At 36.4% G+C, this 18,177-nt stretch overlaps 1 protein-coding gene across 2 annotated transcripts in view; it reads left to right on the forward strand.

Moving 5' to 3' along the window:
* Positions 1–12,219: 12,219 nt before the first annotated feature.
* nrg3a (neuregulin 3a) overlaps positions 12,220–18,177 on the forward strand; it is a 1,091,065-nt gene continuing 1,085,107 nt past the window's right edge. For both annotated transcript variants that reach the window (XM_030156113.1, XM_030156114.1), the window contains exon 1: positions 12,220–14,414. In XM_030156113.1, coding sequence (XP_030011973.1) covers positions 13,682–14,414 — 733 coding nt within the window. In that variant the 5' untranslated portion in view covers positions 12,220–13,681. The remainder of the gene's footprint in view (positions 14,415–18,177) is intronic.

Here is an 18,177-nt window from a genome sequence, read left to right on the forward strand (position 1 = left end):
TTTTTTGTAACTCCATGAAAAAGAGCTTCATCCAAAAAAAACAAACAAAAATAATCTCATTGTTTTTTTAAATGCCTAAAGAGGAATAAAGAAAAAAAAAAGTCTTAATTAATGTTCTCATAATTCATGCATGAAAGGGAATGTCCTTTTTTTATAAGGCTGTGAAACACTTTACCCCAAACATGGACAGAAAACCCATAGCTGGGTATTGGGAGGTTAAATTTATGACATCACAGATCAGTCTACATTGTGCAACTAAGATAATCCTTTTGTTCATTGTATTGCTGAGGGTCTATAGAGACTGCCTCCATGTGGTTTAGAGAATACTGCCCTTAGAACCCTTTGGAAAGTGAACTTAAACAATGTGTCCTCATGTGTGGACATCATGCATGAAAGGGTTAAGATGGCATTTAAACCGTTCCAATTATGCGTAATATTTATCTTAACCTTGTCTGGTTCAGGAGTTATGAATCTAAAGGCAGTGGGCTGTCCATCCATTGACCTCGCCCTATAGGTTTTACAGTCCAGCTGTATATTTTTACGCTCCTAAAAGTGTGGTGGCGCTGATGGTTTAGCATTTAATTTGTGTCTGTGTGGCTTTTTGCCCGGACAGTTACTGGCAGGTGTTTGAAGCCACTACAGTACTGTCATGGCTGCACCACCACACCAGACCTGCTGTGTATACTTATGTGACAGGTGAAAAAGAAATGTGAAAAGCTACAGCACAGGTGTCAAACATGTGGCTCGGGGGCAAAATCCGGCCCGCCAAAAGGTCCGATCTGGCCCCCAGGATGAATTTGTGAAATGCAAAAATTACACTGAACATATTAGCAATCAGTAGTGTAAAAATCATTTTATTTCAGCTTCCATACAGACACATATAAACCAATTAGATCTCACTTCAGTCAGACCAGAAAAACACTATCATAACTAGAAAAGCACTCAGACAGCGCAGACCTCCGCCAAGGCAGATCAGCCCCCCCCCAAATCACCACCAAAATTTAATCATTTGTTCCTTGTGCCAGTATCAACATTTCCTGAATTTCCAACTCCATCCATAATGTTTTGAGTTATCTTGCTAACAGAAACTACTATATCAATTTTGCTACACATGATGAATCCATCTTTAATATCTTGTAGAACCTGTTGGGAACTTATTTTGTATTTTTTTTACCAAGCACTCTGACCATTCATTGTGGAGTTACACATACATATGTTGAAAATATCCCTATCTCCCAATGATAAAGAATCTTTTAAAAATTCCTGGTTCCAGACAATGATCCAGATCAGTCCCAAAATCTAATCATTTGTTATTCGTCCCATTTCGGACATTTCCTGAAAATTTCATCAAAATCCGTCCATAACTTTTTCAGTTACGTTGCCAACTAACCAACAAAAACCCTGGCAAAAACATAACCTCCTTGGCGGAGGTAAAAATCTTACCAAGATAATTTTCACTTGTTCCATTGGAAGATTGTTTTGGTTAATTCAAGATTTTGTTGCTTAATTCAAGCAAAATAAAATCCGCAATCTGGATCAGATCCGGATCAGTCTTTGCCATTTGATAGAACACCCCATTGTAAATCCCTGAGTCAAATTGCATGAGATTTGCACAATTCCCCCATATTGTGATTTCCACATAAATATTAGTCCCATTTATTTGACCTATATTTTAAGATTCCTTGACCATGAAACATACCATTAGCAACTGGATTCATAATTATATCCTTATTAGTTCAGTAGTTATTCACGAAAATCACATTTCTCGTAATGGCGGTTTTCTTCTGGATCTAGCTCCTTAAGTATTAAAGCTACATGAAATCCGGTGGCATACTCCCGATGCGGAACTGACTGAGCTACACGATGGCGCTTGTCAGAAATTTCTACCTTTAATATTAAATGCACAGTAGGCCAAAAAGTAAGGGCACCCCCATTTTTTTATATAATTGAGATAATATCCGCCTTCTGGATCAGATCCGGATCAGCCTTTGAAATGTGATAGAGGACCCCGTTGTCAATTCCTGAGTTAAATTTCATGAGTTTTGGTCAATAATTAAGCGAGATATTGGGAAACGAAAATTTTGGCCCCATTTACCACAATGTTAACGAAAATTTCAAAGTGATCCAGAATCCAGGATTTCTTTCGCATCACCCCCAAAAGTTAATCATTTCTTCCTTATCCCATTTCCAACAAACCCTGAAAATTTCATCCAAATCTGTCCATAACTTTTTGAGTTATGTTGCACACTAACGGACAGACAAACAGACAAACAAACCCTGGCAAAAACATAACCTCCTTGGCGGAGGTAATAACCTATAATTAATGACAACTGCAGTTTTGTTTTTTTTGTGCAAAAAAGTGAAATTACACAGTAAATTTGCCAGTGTAAAAAATGCAGTGTCAAAGTATTTTAATTCTTTCGGAGTTATTCCAACAATGGACAGAGTAAAATTTAACAAGATAACTTCCAGTGTTGGTGTAAATAATTGGAGTTAACAGAGGTTTTACACTGTCAGTGTCATATTTCGGTGTTAAAGTAAATTGACTCTCTTAAAGTTAATTCAACACCGATAAGAGCAAGACACCTTTCAGTGTTAAAAAATAATGACTCTGAAAAGCCCCGCCCACCAACCTCTGTGCTCAAACTGAGTGAGAAGTGGGACTCTGGAATCGCTATCTTCCTCGCATCAAAAAAACTGCGATAAGTTTTTGTCAATAAACTTGCTTTTGTTATTTCATCCAAGCAGAATCTGTGTGCAAGAATATAGTTACGTCGTCGTTGTCAGTGTTGGGTACGTGTTTTCAAATACCGAATTTCAAATGGATAACGCGATATCAGGTCGGCGGCTTTCATTTTACATGTCATTTTATGTTTACTTTTAATTGCAATATTTCATTTTTACTTGGAATAAATTGGGTACAGAAATAATTGTATCTCTTTTCCCCCCTGCAGACACTGAGACTATAGTACATCATATGTAACACTGGTAGGAGGCAGTTAAAAATCAACACTCTTTGTAGTAATTTATTTATCAACATGTAGTGTTAAGTAGGTTCAACATTGGAAAAGTTATTTCTTAACACTTAACTCTTCAGTGTTGAATGTGAATAACACTATGGGTGTTACTTCTCACATTGTGTAAAACTTGATTGACACTAATTAGTGTAGTGTAGTGTAAGATATTGACTCTTACTAGAGTAAAGTTGACTCTGGAAATGTAACTCTATGTTCAGTGTAAATTTTGCACTTTGTAGATAGGGACCATATGCTCACTGAGGTAGTGTTAAAATTAACTCTTTAAGTGTTATATAAACACTGGCGATTTTACTGTGTACATGAAAATGTTTATATAAACAAAATATCCTTTTACAAAAAATGTGAATAACCTGAACAAATATGAACAATGTGAAATATCTTGTGAAAAGTAAATGCAATTTTATCAATATTATCCCTGTTACTAAACGTTTGTGTATTTGTAATTGTAATGGAAGTTGTAATGCACATGTGTAAATGATAAACTGATAAACTGAGGCAGAATAGTGTTAAAACTGCCTTTGTTTTTCTTAAGACATTTCAAGTTGTTCACGCTGTACAGATTTTGAAGCAAACGTAGTAGATGTAAACATTATCATAATTAGGGCTGTCTATTGGCAAGAATCTGGCGATACGATACAAATCACAACACTAGGATCACGATACGATATATCACGATATATCATCATACTGTTAAAAAGGCAATTTTTTGTTTGTTTCTTTTTTAAAAAATGATTATTTCCTGGAAGAATTAAATTACACCAGAAATCTGCACAAATATAAACACTTTTTTTTTTTTTTTTATCACAACAGGATCTAATGCTATAGCACAAATGTTCCTGTGTTCAAACTTAAATTCTGTTTTACAGACATTCCAGTTTAACCCTTTCATGCATACTGGTCACTACAGTGGACAGCTATTCTACAGCTGTTCTCTTGTATATTCATGGATTTTGTTGTTCTTTTCGTTGTTTTTTTTTTTTTTTTTTTACACATATCTTTATTAAAGTTTTAAGACATTACATGTCTTTTTCTGACATGAATTGGTAACATTATGTACATTCTCTCCTGAGGATAAACCCCCAGAATCAAAAGCCTTCCCCACAGTTTTCACACAGTTTATCAGTAAATACATGTTTCTGTGCGTCAAAAATTAAATGTGTGTCCAGCTAAGTGGATATTTTGCAACTTTCATGAAAAATAGGTTCATAAGAATTTTTTTTGTCATTATTACTTTTTAAATGTATTTATTTATTTATTTTTTAAATAATTTGTATTTTATTTATTTATTTATTTTTCAGAAGAAAATGTTCTATCACATTTTTTTTTCATGCCTAAAGAGGAATAAAACACTCAGGAAAAAAATTTGATTAAGGTTCTCATAATTTGTGCATGAAAGGGTTAAGATCCTGTTCAAATGTTCATATTCCTATAAGTTCAGAACTAACATCAGAACATTATTTTGCGCAATCCCAATAAAGGAACTACTATTTGCCTCTCAGACAGTAAAAGTGCTTTTAGGATGCTTCAAATAACCATTATTAATCAAACAGTGTTAAATAATAATAAATAAGATATAAATAACAAAGAAAACTAAAAAACTAAAATGAACCTCTGTTATATCTGCATTTGAATAAATACCTGAAAATATCAATACAGTACTTTTTAATATTAATACAGTATTGTGAAATGAACATCGTGATATATTGCAGAACCGATATTTCTAACACCTAATCATAATGTAATTTCCTTTTGTCACGGGTGTTATTTTACTGGTCTGCCCACACGAGGTCCTATTGGGGGGAATGTGGCCCCTGAACTAAAATGAGTTTTGACACCCCTGGCCTACAAGCATCTTTACATTTCCCCTTTGGATCAACTGAAGATTTTTCTGTAGTCAGATGGCTATCTTGCATGGCTGTGCATGTGTGTCTGTCGTTCAGTGCTATCGCAATTGTCAAACCAAGTGTGCACACAAAGATAAAGTCACAACAGGGTGAAAGAACTGGTGTGGTTTTTACTAAATCCATCTTAAGGTGGTTTTACACTGCCCGTACACTGTTAAATGGATTTGATCCAGGCTGGATTTACTGAGGCTCAGTCGACCAACTGTCGGATTAACATAATAGTCAAAGTATCATTGTGCAAAACCCAATAGATCATTCAGTCTTTTGGTCTTATTTCTTTCGGCTAAACATTTGCTTAGAGGTCTTATTTCTGTCTTTGTGCATAAGAAATCAATATAAGTGGAAAGTTTGTGTTGGTAAAGTGCAAGTTATGCAAATATTACAGTTCTGTTGCAACATGTTGATGGTCATATGACATGTTTTCAGGTCAAAATGTCCATTTCATCACAATTAATGCTATATTTTCATGTCACAAATGGTTAGAATATTAGTCTCAGAGCTACAGATCTACACTACACTGTCTGCACATGCAATACATTCACTTTACGGTTCTATCAGTGGAAGACTTATAAACCTATTGTATACATGTACATAAACCAACACTTTATCATATACCTGGAAAACCATCAGTAAACCAGCACTTTGTCATCTTTTTCCAATTAATCTTATTAAAAATATGTAATGTTTAGCACATTTTATCACTGAAACAGTGTTGCTAACTTGGCGACTTTGACACAAAATCGGCGACTTTTCAAAACCCACCCTTGCTCCTTTTTTTCCAAAGTGGGACTAGCGACAAATGTAGCGACTTTTGTGGTGGTACTGGAGTTTCTGGTGTTTTTGGAGACTATGACATGAAAGCACTTATCGTTCTGCAGTAACTGAACCTCTGTCATCCTAATGCATTCACAAGGCGGTCAGTGTCACAGTAGCTTCCCCGTCGTGCATGCCCCTCCTCTCTCCCGGGTTTGCCGAACTAATGTACGATGCACTACATACGGAGAACTCTCTTTCTCCACCACCACCACCCCGGTCCGCAAATTTTGTTTTCGGGGAGAGAAGGATGAGTGAGGTACTACTGAGTCTACAATTTAAACCCCATTAGCATCTGTTAGCGACTTCTAGTGACTTGTAGAACAGCCAATAGCTAACTTTCTAACTGAGGAGTTGGCAACACTGTTCTGAAGCAAAAAATTTCTATAAAAGTGTAGACCAGTGATATACGGCTAAAATTTGCTTAAGTCTTATTTCTGTCTTTGTGCATAAGAAATCCAAATAAGTGAATCCCCACAGGAACTTTGTGTTGGTAAATGCGAGTTATGCAAATTGACAGGATTTCAGTTCTGTTGCAACATGTTGATGGTCATATGAACTATGTTTTCAGCTCAACAATGTCCAATTTCATCACAATTAATGCTATATTCTCATGTCACAAATGGCCAGTTATATTTGAACTGAATTACCTGAAAAACAAATAGTCTATTCTTTAGATTCCCCAAATTTCTTACAAGATTCTATCCTACATATCACATGTTTTGTTTGACACGTTCAATAGGGAGTATGGTGCTGATCCATCCTGCTTATGTTACGCCAATACATACATGAAGAATGTCACAACGTCACTTTCTAAATCAACAGTTTTCGGTAACACTTAATAATAAGTACACACTGTGAAGCAATTAGTTAAGCATTAACAAATAATAAATTCATTGTTTATAAAACATATTTCTGACACGAATACTCATTAGTATATAATTTATAAGCACAGTTCTAAATGTTTTAACTCATCATTCATAATCATAATCATTAATCATTCAGTCATGCAGTTTGTTTGATAATCCCATGTGCTTTGTCTTTCATTTGTTAGAATAACTCAGACTTTTGTGAGTCTTTAGACATTGCCAACCTTTAAATCTCATTTGTAAATGCTGTTATATGACATAGATAGTGCACACTTTAGATGAGCTCAACCATATATTTAATTAATGAGTAGTAAGTGCTTTATAACTACCTGAAATATGGATTCCTGTATTACTAACTGCTTATAGGATATCTATTGTAAAATAAATGTGTGAGTTAGTATAAAATACACACTACATATTCACTAACCCTTAGTACATGTCTGAATAGTGTATGTGCGAGCATAAATGTGTGTCATAACTGGTTTGTAAGTGATGCAATACTGCATTTTTAATGCTGAATCCATAATTATAAAGTATGAAAATAAAATCATTAAGCACGTTGTAGATGAGCTTATTAATGATGAGTAAAACCATTATAACTGTGTTTATAAACCATATATTAATGAATATTCATGCAGAATATGCTTTATAAATGATGAATTCTGTATTTGTTAATCCATAACTAATGTTCTTATTAATGATGAATAAAACATTTTTAACTGTGCTTATAAACCACATATTAATGAGTATTCATGTCAGAAATATGCTTTATAAATGATGAATTCAGTATTTATTAAATCTTAACTAATGCTTCATAGTGTGTACTTATTATAAAATGTTACCCAGTTCTCTAATAATAAGCATTTTTATAAAGAAATAACAATTCTATATTGTTATTTACTCTTTAGTATGATGATAACTATACAATAAATAATTATGATCCTAGTTTTTGCACAGGGATCATTAGTGGAAACGGTGACATGGCTGCCGAGCCTCAGTATGATGGGATCCGTAACAACCATGTCACATCCGTCCACTGCCACATTTTGTGTTTTTTGTGTCAGCTGTTATTGTTTTAGATCCACAATACTAACATTTATGAATAAGAGGATAATTAGCAATAGTAAGTATATAAGTTTATTACTAATAAAGTACTGGTACTGACCAGAGCATCATGGGTAATGTCACGTCCATCCACCGAGGTTATAATAGTTTTGGATTTTCATTATAGTTTAGTTTTATTAGTTTTGACATTTTTTTTCTCTATTTCAGTTTATTTTAATTGGTTTTTAGAGCAGGTTTGCTAGTTTTTATTAGTTTTTATTTTTTTTTCTAAATGCTTAGTTTTAGTATAGTGTTTATATGTTTTCTCTTCTTCTCTGTCATATTCAAATAAATCCCAGACAGGACTCTGCTGTTTTCTCCCAACTTTAGTCTCCATGTTTCCAGGTAGAGGTGGGGATGAGAAGACGACTGGAAACCACAAGGACGGACCGTTAAATATCATATGGTGGCGCAAGCTAAAATTGCTTGAGGGAGATAAATTCGATTTTATATCAATCCGACATTGACAAAGACGAAAACGAAGGGAATTTTATCCATAATTTTTAAATGTTTTAGTTAGTTTTTAAGCACACAATACAGTTTGAGTTAGTTATTGTTTTTTCTTTTAATTATAGTTTTTATTTATTTCAGTTAACGAAAATGTTTTTACAATTCTAGTTTTCGTCATTTCGTTAGGTTTCATTAATGATGATAACCTTGCCGTCCACCAGCAAAAGTTTCACATACACGTGCTATTCAAAATCCATATTTCTGAAAATATAGCTTCCACTGTCAAATAATATCAGTAGTCTGTGCACAAACGGCATTAGCATCATTTCAACACAGTTCTATGCATTTCTTACAACTTTTTTTTTTTTTTTGACAAAAAATGGCCACTCATTTGACCCCCTAAGTAAATTTTTGCCGCTTTGTGTTTTGTCCCAACTGTCCCACTTTTATTCATTTCTTGCAACCAGTTCAACTCTTAAAATCACATTTTATAAACACAGTAAATGTATTTAATAAAGATATAATGGACGTACAATATGAGAGGGGAAAAAAAAGGAAAGAAAAGCAGGAAACAAAAATAAAATATGTGCATAAATAGAAGTGATGCTCACAGTCTGTACTTCTAAGGTGCCAGTTTTCACAGATGCTGCATTTTGGCTTCAGGTTTCTGATTTAATTTCAGTGCATTCAGACAAATATGACTTTAATAAACATTGTTTGGAGGAAAAATAAGACAGGACTCACGATGCTGCAGAAACATGCTTCTTGTGCCATATTTAAAGGTTTATACACTGATTTTTTGGAAAACCTGAGCAGTAATCACAACCAACATTTAAAACAGTGGTAAATATAAAGGTTTCTAGACAAAATTAGAACAAATGCAGAGTATAAGCAGAAATATGAATAAGAATAATACTGAATAAGTAGAAAGTGCAAAGAATTCAAGTGGCTTTAGAGAAATATTCACAGTTTAAAGTTAATGATAAATAATGTACACTACAAAGAAAAAAGTTAAGGATATATTTTTTTTGCCATTTGTAAATAAAACTATGTCTGGTCATTACAAAAAAATATGTTTCAATTCAGTTCACACATGAAAAAGTAAAAAGCACTGTGCAAGAATCCCAACTGAAAAAAGTAGCTCAAATATTAAAAATATCCTTAACTTTTGTTTGTAGTGTATATTATGTACAGGGTTAGGACTAAATAAATGTTTTATTTTTTTTTATTTGACATTTATTGTACCTAATGTTAAGATAGTGTTTAATGTGTACATGAACTATACATTTTCGTTTTTCATTAATTTCAAGTGTTCAGATTTTAAAAAGAGAATACAAACACATTCATTATTAAATAAATATTGACTATAATCATAAGAAAATGTAACATTTTATTAGAAAAATTCACGTACTTAATTCAAAGAACTTAATTTCAAAAAATCATAAAGTGGGTTGCATTGATATTATTTCTTTGGAGTAAAACCCATTCTGTCGTTAATTAATTAATTTACTTATTTTTAAAATTGACAATCATTTTACCTCATGTACGATAGTGTTTTATGGGTAAATGAATTATAAATTTAAATTATCATCAGTGTTACGTGTTCAGATGTTAAAAAAGGTAAAATATAAATGTTTTTAAACAGAGAATGCAAAACAACATTCATTATTAAATAAATATTGACTATAATCATAAGAAATGTAACATTTTATTAGAAAATTCCATATACTTAATTCAAAAAACTTAATTTAAAAAAAAAATCATAAGGTGGTTGCATTGGTATTATTTCTTTGGAGTAAAACCCTTCTCTCATTAATTAAATTAATTAATTTATTTTAAATTGACAATCATTTTGCCTCATGTTAAGACAATGTTTTATGGGTAAATGAATTATACATTTAAATTCTCATCAATTTAAGTCTTCAGATGTTGAAAAATGTTAAATATAGATGTTTTTTTTTTTTTTTTATTTTAAGAGGATACAAAAGAACATTCTTTAGCAAATAAATGTTGAATACAATCATAAGAAAATGTAAAATGTTAGAAAAATCAAATACTAATCCAGAACACACAAATTTTACCTCCTGAGACCCAGGAAATGTCAGCAAAGTACAAGCTTTTTTTTTGTTTTTTATTAAATAAGTGCCAATATTGGAAACATCATGATGCAACCGTTTTTTCAGATGTAGTTTTTAAAATTTTTAGGGAATGTTCTTTGTGGTGGACAGTTTTCTTCTTTTTTTTTTTTTTTGCATAAAGTTGTGAAACTCTTGTCCATAAATGTGGACAGAAAACCCATAGCTGGGTCTTAGGAGGATAAAAAAAAATCATGAAGGTGGTTGCATTGACATAAAAATAACACTGGGTTACAAAAATATGTTTTTGCAAGTTGTCTAGGTTTTTTCAACTGAATTAGGACCATTTTGCACCGCTAAATCCAAAAATGACATCTGTTTTTTTCAATCAGGTCAGGTTTTTTTTGCTAATTTGATTTTGAAAAATTAGATCTTCTCAAAAAATTGATTACATTTAATTACATTAATACCAAAATAAGATTGGTAAGCACACTTTATGAAACTTGTGACTTGATTCCTGTTAGGTACAATGGTGTATTCACCGCAGATGTAGCAGAATACGTCAGGCTATTTTTGCAAGATCTTCTAGTCGAAGCCATTTCATTCACCTGTAATGTTTAAAAAAAAACATTAATCATAAATTGGCAAAGTAAAATCTTCAGAACTCGTTTATTGCAAGAAATATGAAAGAATTTTGTATCATATGATGTGAAAATGCCCATAAATGTAAGCAAAAATGTTAAAAAGCCAATATGTAGCATAGTTCAGAAAGTTGACCTGATTGAGCAAAATGAATGTGATTTTTGGATTCAGCACACCAAAATGATCCTAAATCAGCTCAAAAAACTTAAACAATACATTTGTTGTTGACAAGTGTAATAATTAAAAAAAAAAAGATTGTAGGGTAAATTACTGAATAAACAAAAACAACAAGTAAACTTTACAAATCTAAAGTTTCCTGGTGGAATCTGCGTCGACAGGGTTGAACTTCAAACTCATGGAGTAGAACTGAATTTGCGATTAAGCTTAAAAATTGTTACTACGAATACTAAAAAACTCAATCAAACACGTCGATGTTGAGTATTTGGTTTGATATTCCATCTGTGCTCCCTCCTCCTCCTCCATCCTCCATCCTCCATCCTCCCTCCTCCCTCCTCCTCTTCTTCCTCCTCCTCCCAGCCGGTCCTGATGCTGCGAAGTGGGCGGGGCTGAGTGGGTGAGTGATGGCTCTGATCCGTCTGGGACTCTCGCTTCTCGCTGGTAACTGCCTCGTCTGTCGCTGCAGAGCCGTCCCCCCCCCCTCCCCTCCTCCTGCTCTCATTATCTTTATCTGTACACACACCTCCAGTCCCTCTTTTCTCCCGTTTTCTATATGCATTCTGCATCTTTACTCTCTCCCCTCCCTGCTAACGGAGGTGGGCACGCTTCCCAGTGCTGGTGCATCTAGCAGGTGCAGCCTCTTTCTCCCTCCCTCCCTCCCTCCTTCGCTCTCTCTCTCACGCTCTCTCCTCTCTCCCTCTCTCTCCTCCCTCGCTCGCCCGTGTGCACACTCTGCCTGCATTTTTCCCCCCTCTCTTATTCGTTCTCTGTCTCTCAGCAGCGGCAGCTCAGGGAGGCAGCTGTATATGTGTGCGTCTGCGTTACAATCGCCGCACGTTAAAGGCAGCTGCATTCGTCGGATGTTGCTAACCCCACGGGGGGGTTGAGGGAGCCTCTGCTGCTGCTGCGATTGGAAGTTCTCATCCCGGTGCGGGGCATCCATCTCTAATCATCTCCAAGAGAAGCATCCTGGAAGAAGAGAAAAAAAAAAAAAAGGGACGAGCAGAGGATCCCGGCAACCCAGCCAGCAAATCACAGGCTGACCTGAAAGAGCAGGAGGCTTTCTTTTGGTTTGGGCAGACTGAGGAAGAAGAAGAAGAACTCTGAAAAGAAATCTGACAGCAAAATACAAAAAAAAAACCCAAAAAAACAGTTGGACGTATCCAACATCTCAGCCTCCTGTTTGTTTTGATGCTTGTGTCTCTTTCTATCACTTTCTGCATCAAATCCTTCTCATCCACTCCTTCTTCCTCTTCTCCCTCTTATGCCCTCATGCTTCATCCATCTGTGGTGGAATGTTTCCTGCAATACAAGAGGAGAAGCTTTTGTGAGCGCTTGCTGCAGTATTAACGGACAGTATACTGAGACAGCAGGGCGCTGAGCGGACAGACTGGGGGGAAATCTGATCCACAGCCGGCTGGAGAAGGAGCAGGATCACGCGTCACAGTTGCAGATTTATCCGCCCTGTGATACCACTGCGCGACAACACCCCTCATTCTTTCTTTCTTTCTTTTTTTTATCTCTTTCTTAACCCTCTCCCTCTTTCTCATCTTTTGCCTGAAGTGTTGCTTTTTTTTTTTTTTTTTTTGACTCGATCCTGGAAAATGCATTGGAATCTACTGGTATATTTTAGCCTCACTGGAATTAAGAGCGCATATATCAACGGGAAAGCGAAGGACTCAAAGTGGCACGAGAGAAATATCTCAAGAGCTGATTGAAAAGCAAAAGGGGCGACAAAAGATAGTGGATAATCAATCCTTGGAGAGTGTTCGACAGACGCATTAAACCACAGATCTTTCGCGCTCGCTCTCAGTTACGAAAGATTTTGGGGAGAAGCTGAGGGACGCTGACTCGGCTAAAGCTGTTGGAAGGGGGCTGCATCGTGCAACATTTGCTTGTTTCTTTTTTTGGGGGGGAAAAATTTCAGGTCCTGCACAGGGTGGGGGAAGCAACAAGACCCACCCTTCAAGTTTCACTCCCCCCCTCCCCCTAGTCAGACTATCCCACTGTCCCATCGTGGATTTGTACAAGGAAGGGGGACAAATATGCATGCTGAGTAAAAGTAGCTGTGGATTGTCTTTTTTTTTTTTTGCTGCAATGCCATCTGAACACTGATGCGACCGATTCTTCACATGCACAAATGTAAAGCTGTTCCTTCCCACCCATCTCTCCCTCCCGTCTCTCTCTTTGTCCTTCTTTCTCGCTGTTAGTAGAGGCTTCTTCCTCTCCTCTGGTTTTCCCTTTCGACTTGAAGTTTACTGTTGCTCCAGTTGGACATCGGGAGCTGTGCAGGACTAAACACGGACTAATCGGTTGATTATCCGTCTACGCTAGCTCTCCCATTTCTCACTGGGTGTCTTTGAGTGTGTGTGTGCTTGCAAGCGTGTTTGTGATTGGGTGTCTGCATGTACATTCTGCACCCCTCCCCACCTCTTTATCCTCGGATTATATATTTGTGTACATATTAACAAGCTTCTGTGGGCTCCTTTTTTTTGTTTTTTTTATTCCATTTCTTCACCGTTTCCCCCCCTTGTCTTTTCTCAATGTCCGGCATTGTCTGGAACGTTTCTGCCATGTGCTACCGATGCCAATCACAGGGTTAACCCCCAATGAGCCATAAAGGACGGCAGGGAAGGATGAGCGAGTGTTCTGGGGCAGCTGTATCCGGGGCAGTGATCCTGGAGGAACCCGAGGCTGCAGGTGCTTCTGGGGGCCGTGGCGAGGGACAGGCTCAGGATCAGGGCCCCCTTCGCTGTGCGTTTTGGCCTCGCCAGCAGACATGGCTGTGTGTGGTCCCCTTGCTTATCGGTTTCATCGGCCTTGGATTGAGCCTGATGCTGCTCAAGTGGATTGTCGTTGGGACAGTACGGGATTACGTGCCAACGGACCTGGTGGATGCTAATCGAATAGGCCAGGATCCTATATTCCTTTCTAAGCCAAGTGGGATTCCCAAAAGCCCTGATACTACTACTACTACTACCACAACTATTACTACAGTTGATGGAGGAAACCCCACAGCTAGAGCTGTAACCGTGGCAAAAGGTAGAACTCGTTTCAGCGCTACCACCACGGCTGTAAACGCCAGAGGGGGAGGAGGAGCCTTCGGTAACCAAGTAACCCCTCGAAATCCCGGGAATCGTAACGGACGTGGACCCGCTGGTTTTACTACAACCACCGTGGCGCCCAGGACCATCTTCACAATTGGAGCGGGAACTTCTACACCTTCGCCGTCTAATCCAACGGTACTCCATGACTCTACACAGATGTGGACCCCGGAACAAACTACAACTGAGACAGTCTCCACCACGCTTACCACGCGCACTCACAGCCACCGCAAAACACGTAAGTCGCCTCAATCTATATGCTTTTGGCTTGAAAATCGGACGAAACGTATAACTTTGGCGGCGAGTTGTGATGAGCTGGTTGACGTTCGGCCTTTGGGCCTGATTTGACCTCATGACGGATTACAAATGAGGTTTATTTCAGAAAACTTTGGGGTCTTGTTGAACTAACTGTCACATATGACAGTCTGTTTTTGTAATGGTTTGTTTGACGCTAATGTAGGCCAAGAATTGCATAAGAGCGATCAATTGCATTGATTTAGGACTGTAAGGCTATTTGAACCATTGGAGAGTTCAATTATCAATCATTGAGCTGTGAATGGATTGAAACTGTAACAGTGCTGGAGTTGGAGTAAAGAACTGTGGGACTTCCTTGTGGAACGTGCAACGCGGAATTGGTGCAAAATGGAGGTGCATGCGGGAAAGTAATAACTTAGGCTGAAAATAAAGTGTGGACTTGAGTAAAAGGCTGTTAGCAAGATTTTGAGTTGTTTTATCACAGATATTTACTTGGATATTTTAGTTTATAAAGATATGAATGATATGACTGTTTTTTTTTTCAGTGTTCTGTATGGTTACTAGAGGTGATTTGGCTTGAGCTGAATCTGAGGGATGACTGGAAATATGGCTTGATTTCTGAAAGAACTCTAATAGTCTGTGCTGTAGAGCAGTGGTGTGGGTTGCAGTCAGAAAAAGACCCAAATGGAACCTATGTTTAGGCTCAACAGGAGTGAAGAATTGCATTGGATAAGTTTGGTGGAAATGACTGTGAATGTTGCAGAATATGTGAAAAAGATGTCCAAAATGTACCTCCAGGTGACCAGTTTATAGGTTTAAGTTACATTTCAGCCAAGACACATAAAGTGTTTGCATTCTAGCCTTACAGTTCATGGAACTTGAAGAAAAGGGTGCATTTTAAAAGGTAAATATAAAGAATATAAGCTAATTGTAACACTCATGATGCACCTACGTGTTGAAGCAGTGGTGTTTGTGTTAGAAAGACTTCCATGTAAAATCTAATGAATGCTGATTCTTCTGCTTCAGTTTTTACCACCTCTGTCCTTGACTCCAGTCATGCTGCTTGCATGTATAGTATCGATTTGTGCTGCAAGGGGATTTCTTGCAACAATCAATGCACACACACAGACACCAGCTTCCTCCATGATAAATCTCTCTGATCTCAAAATGGTGTCACATATCTGCTGGACTTCCCTCCATGCCTCTGATCCACGGGCCGACATGGCCAGAGTGATACGAGTGGGTAAATAACAGGCTTGCCACCTTGTTTATTTTTATTTTTTTCATGTCTGCAGTGCAGAAAGCTGTCGGGTCAGCAGAGGCTTTGAAGAAAATCAGGTGAAGCAGGTGATTCAGAAGGAGGCACTTTGTTGTTAATCACATCTGGCAGAATCATGTACCTTTACAATTATGGTCACATTACTGATGATGATTTCACGCAATAACTTCATTAGAATGATGAATTTATTGTATGTTATGAATGAATTGACGCTGATGTAAAGGATGCTGGATTGTGTGATTCACATGATGAGACCAGCAGCCCTACATTTAATAATTGATCAACAAAATCGCTTCGTTGCACCTGCTGTGGCTTCTGTCTGTTGGACTGCATAGGTGTGTCTGCTTCTTTTGTGCGCATGATAATGAAAATGTCCCCATATTACTCCAGGGACCAGGGAGTGTTCCCTGTGATAATTAGAAACATAGGGGGAAATTTGTATCATTTTATTACCAAGAGAAAAATGGGAGCAATTTATCATTGTCCATTCTTTTATTAATTAGGCATAAAAAAAAGAATGCCATTTCTCCAGTAACTGCTCATGAAAGCCATTAAGCCTCTTTGATAGATATCCCAGGGAAAATGTCACTACTTCGTCAGCTCAGCCAGGAAAGTTCTGCCGCCACAGAATAGCAAACCAGTTCGATAATCCTAAACACTCTTTACCCTCCCACTCCTTCTATTCTCCAACCCACATGCTGCTTTCATTTGAAAAGGCCATCATTTTCACATTAACTATCCATTATGTATCAATGTGTTATGCAGTATTACTGAATTGCTTGTGTTGGCCGGAACTCAGACTCTAATAGAATTCTATTAATTTAAGTATAGCGGCCATCTGTGAGCTCTTACTGATGCTGTCCCCATCTTTGTGGGTCTCAAAATTAAGATGGACATGAATGGAATATAATATCTCATATTGGGATGTGGTGCAGCCTGTTGTTTTTTTCCAACTTTTTGTTGTCACCTCTTATCCTCATTAACCCTTCCATGCATAGTGGTCACTACAGTGGACAGTTATTCTACAGCTGTTCTCTTGTATATTCATGGATTTTGTTGTTTTAGTTTCATATCAGCCAACACATTGGAAGCTTATGCACCATCCCATACACTGTAACTGATAACATTACTGTAACTTTGCTGTTCTTGATAAACCTGATCTAACATGTTCGAGTGTAAATCAATTCCTTGTTATTATTATTAGACTGTAATTAACAACATAAAGTTTTTTTTGTTTTTTTTTCTGGCATATTATGTCCGTGAAGTGAGTAATGACTAGTATTAGAGTACACTACAAACAAAAAGTTAAGGATATTTCTTTTTTCTTTTCTTTTCTTTTCTTTTTTTTCTTTTTTTTTTTTTTTTGCATTTTTTTTTTTTGCATTTTTTTGGTCATTTTTGCCATGTGTAAATAAAACTATGTCTGGTCATTTAAAAAAAAATGTTTCAATTTAATTCACACACAAAAATGTAAAAAGCGTTGTGCAAGAATCCCAAATGAAAAAAAATAGCCCAAAAATTAAAAAAATATCCATAACTTTTTGTTTGTAGTGTATGTTAAAATGTGTAGAAACATCAAAACAACAGCATTTAATGTTTTTATTTCATAGTTGAAAAATTAAACACATGGTGTCCAGCTTGGTGGACATTTTTGCAACTCCATGAAAAATAGCTTCATAAAAAAAAAAAGAGGAAAATTTAATCGCATTGTTTTTTTAATGCCCAAAGGGAAAAAAAAAAATCTTGATTAATGTTCTCATAATTCATGCATGAAAGGGTTAATAAGTGGTTTAACCCATAGAAACCCAAACAACCACCGGTGACACAAACCTTCTACTGATCTAAACTGTTTAATACCTATTGTTTAAAATGCAGTTTGTCATCTTTTTACGGTCATCAGATATGACCCATTTGGACGTTCAGAGGCTTTGTAGTTACCGTGGAAACACTGTCATCTTCTACAACATTAATTCACCAGTAAAACCAATGGTGTTAGATCAATGACAGTGGATGGAGACACTTGTTTTTACATTCAGTTTTCGATATCTTTGCTGAAAAAGTCCCTTTTTCTTCAGCTTTCTCTGTTTCTGATATAATATTCCACATCTATAATCTGAGCTCTTATGAACATCTACACAGTCAGTGAATTAAATATAGGAAAATACAGGATTTACCCTGAAAAAATGCTAAATAAGGAGGTTAAAATATCAATAAATAGTGATAAATCACTTAAGAAAGGTAAAATATAGAGAAAAATTTATTTGGGGAACTGACACAAAATAGCACTGAGTCTTTATGGGTTAAGCTCATAACAGATAGAATACCCACAAGACATTAGATTGGCAAGTTCCTTATCTTTGCTGGAAAAGTCACTTTTTGTTCATTTTTCTCTGTTTTGATATAGCTAACTGTAAATTTACTCTGAGTTTTCATGAACATCTACATGATCTGTAAATTAATTATAGGA

This window comes from Sphaeramia orbicularis, chromosome 15 (assembly GCF_902148855.1).
Source record: "Sphaeramia orbicularis chromosome 15, fSphaOr1.1, whole genome shotgun sequence".
Lineage (NCBI taxonomy): Eukaryota > Metazoa > Chordata > Actinopteri > Kurtiformes > Apogonidae > Sphaeramia > Sphaeramia orbicularis.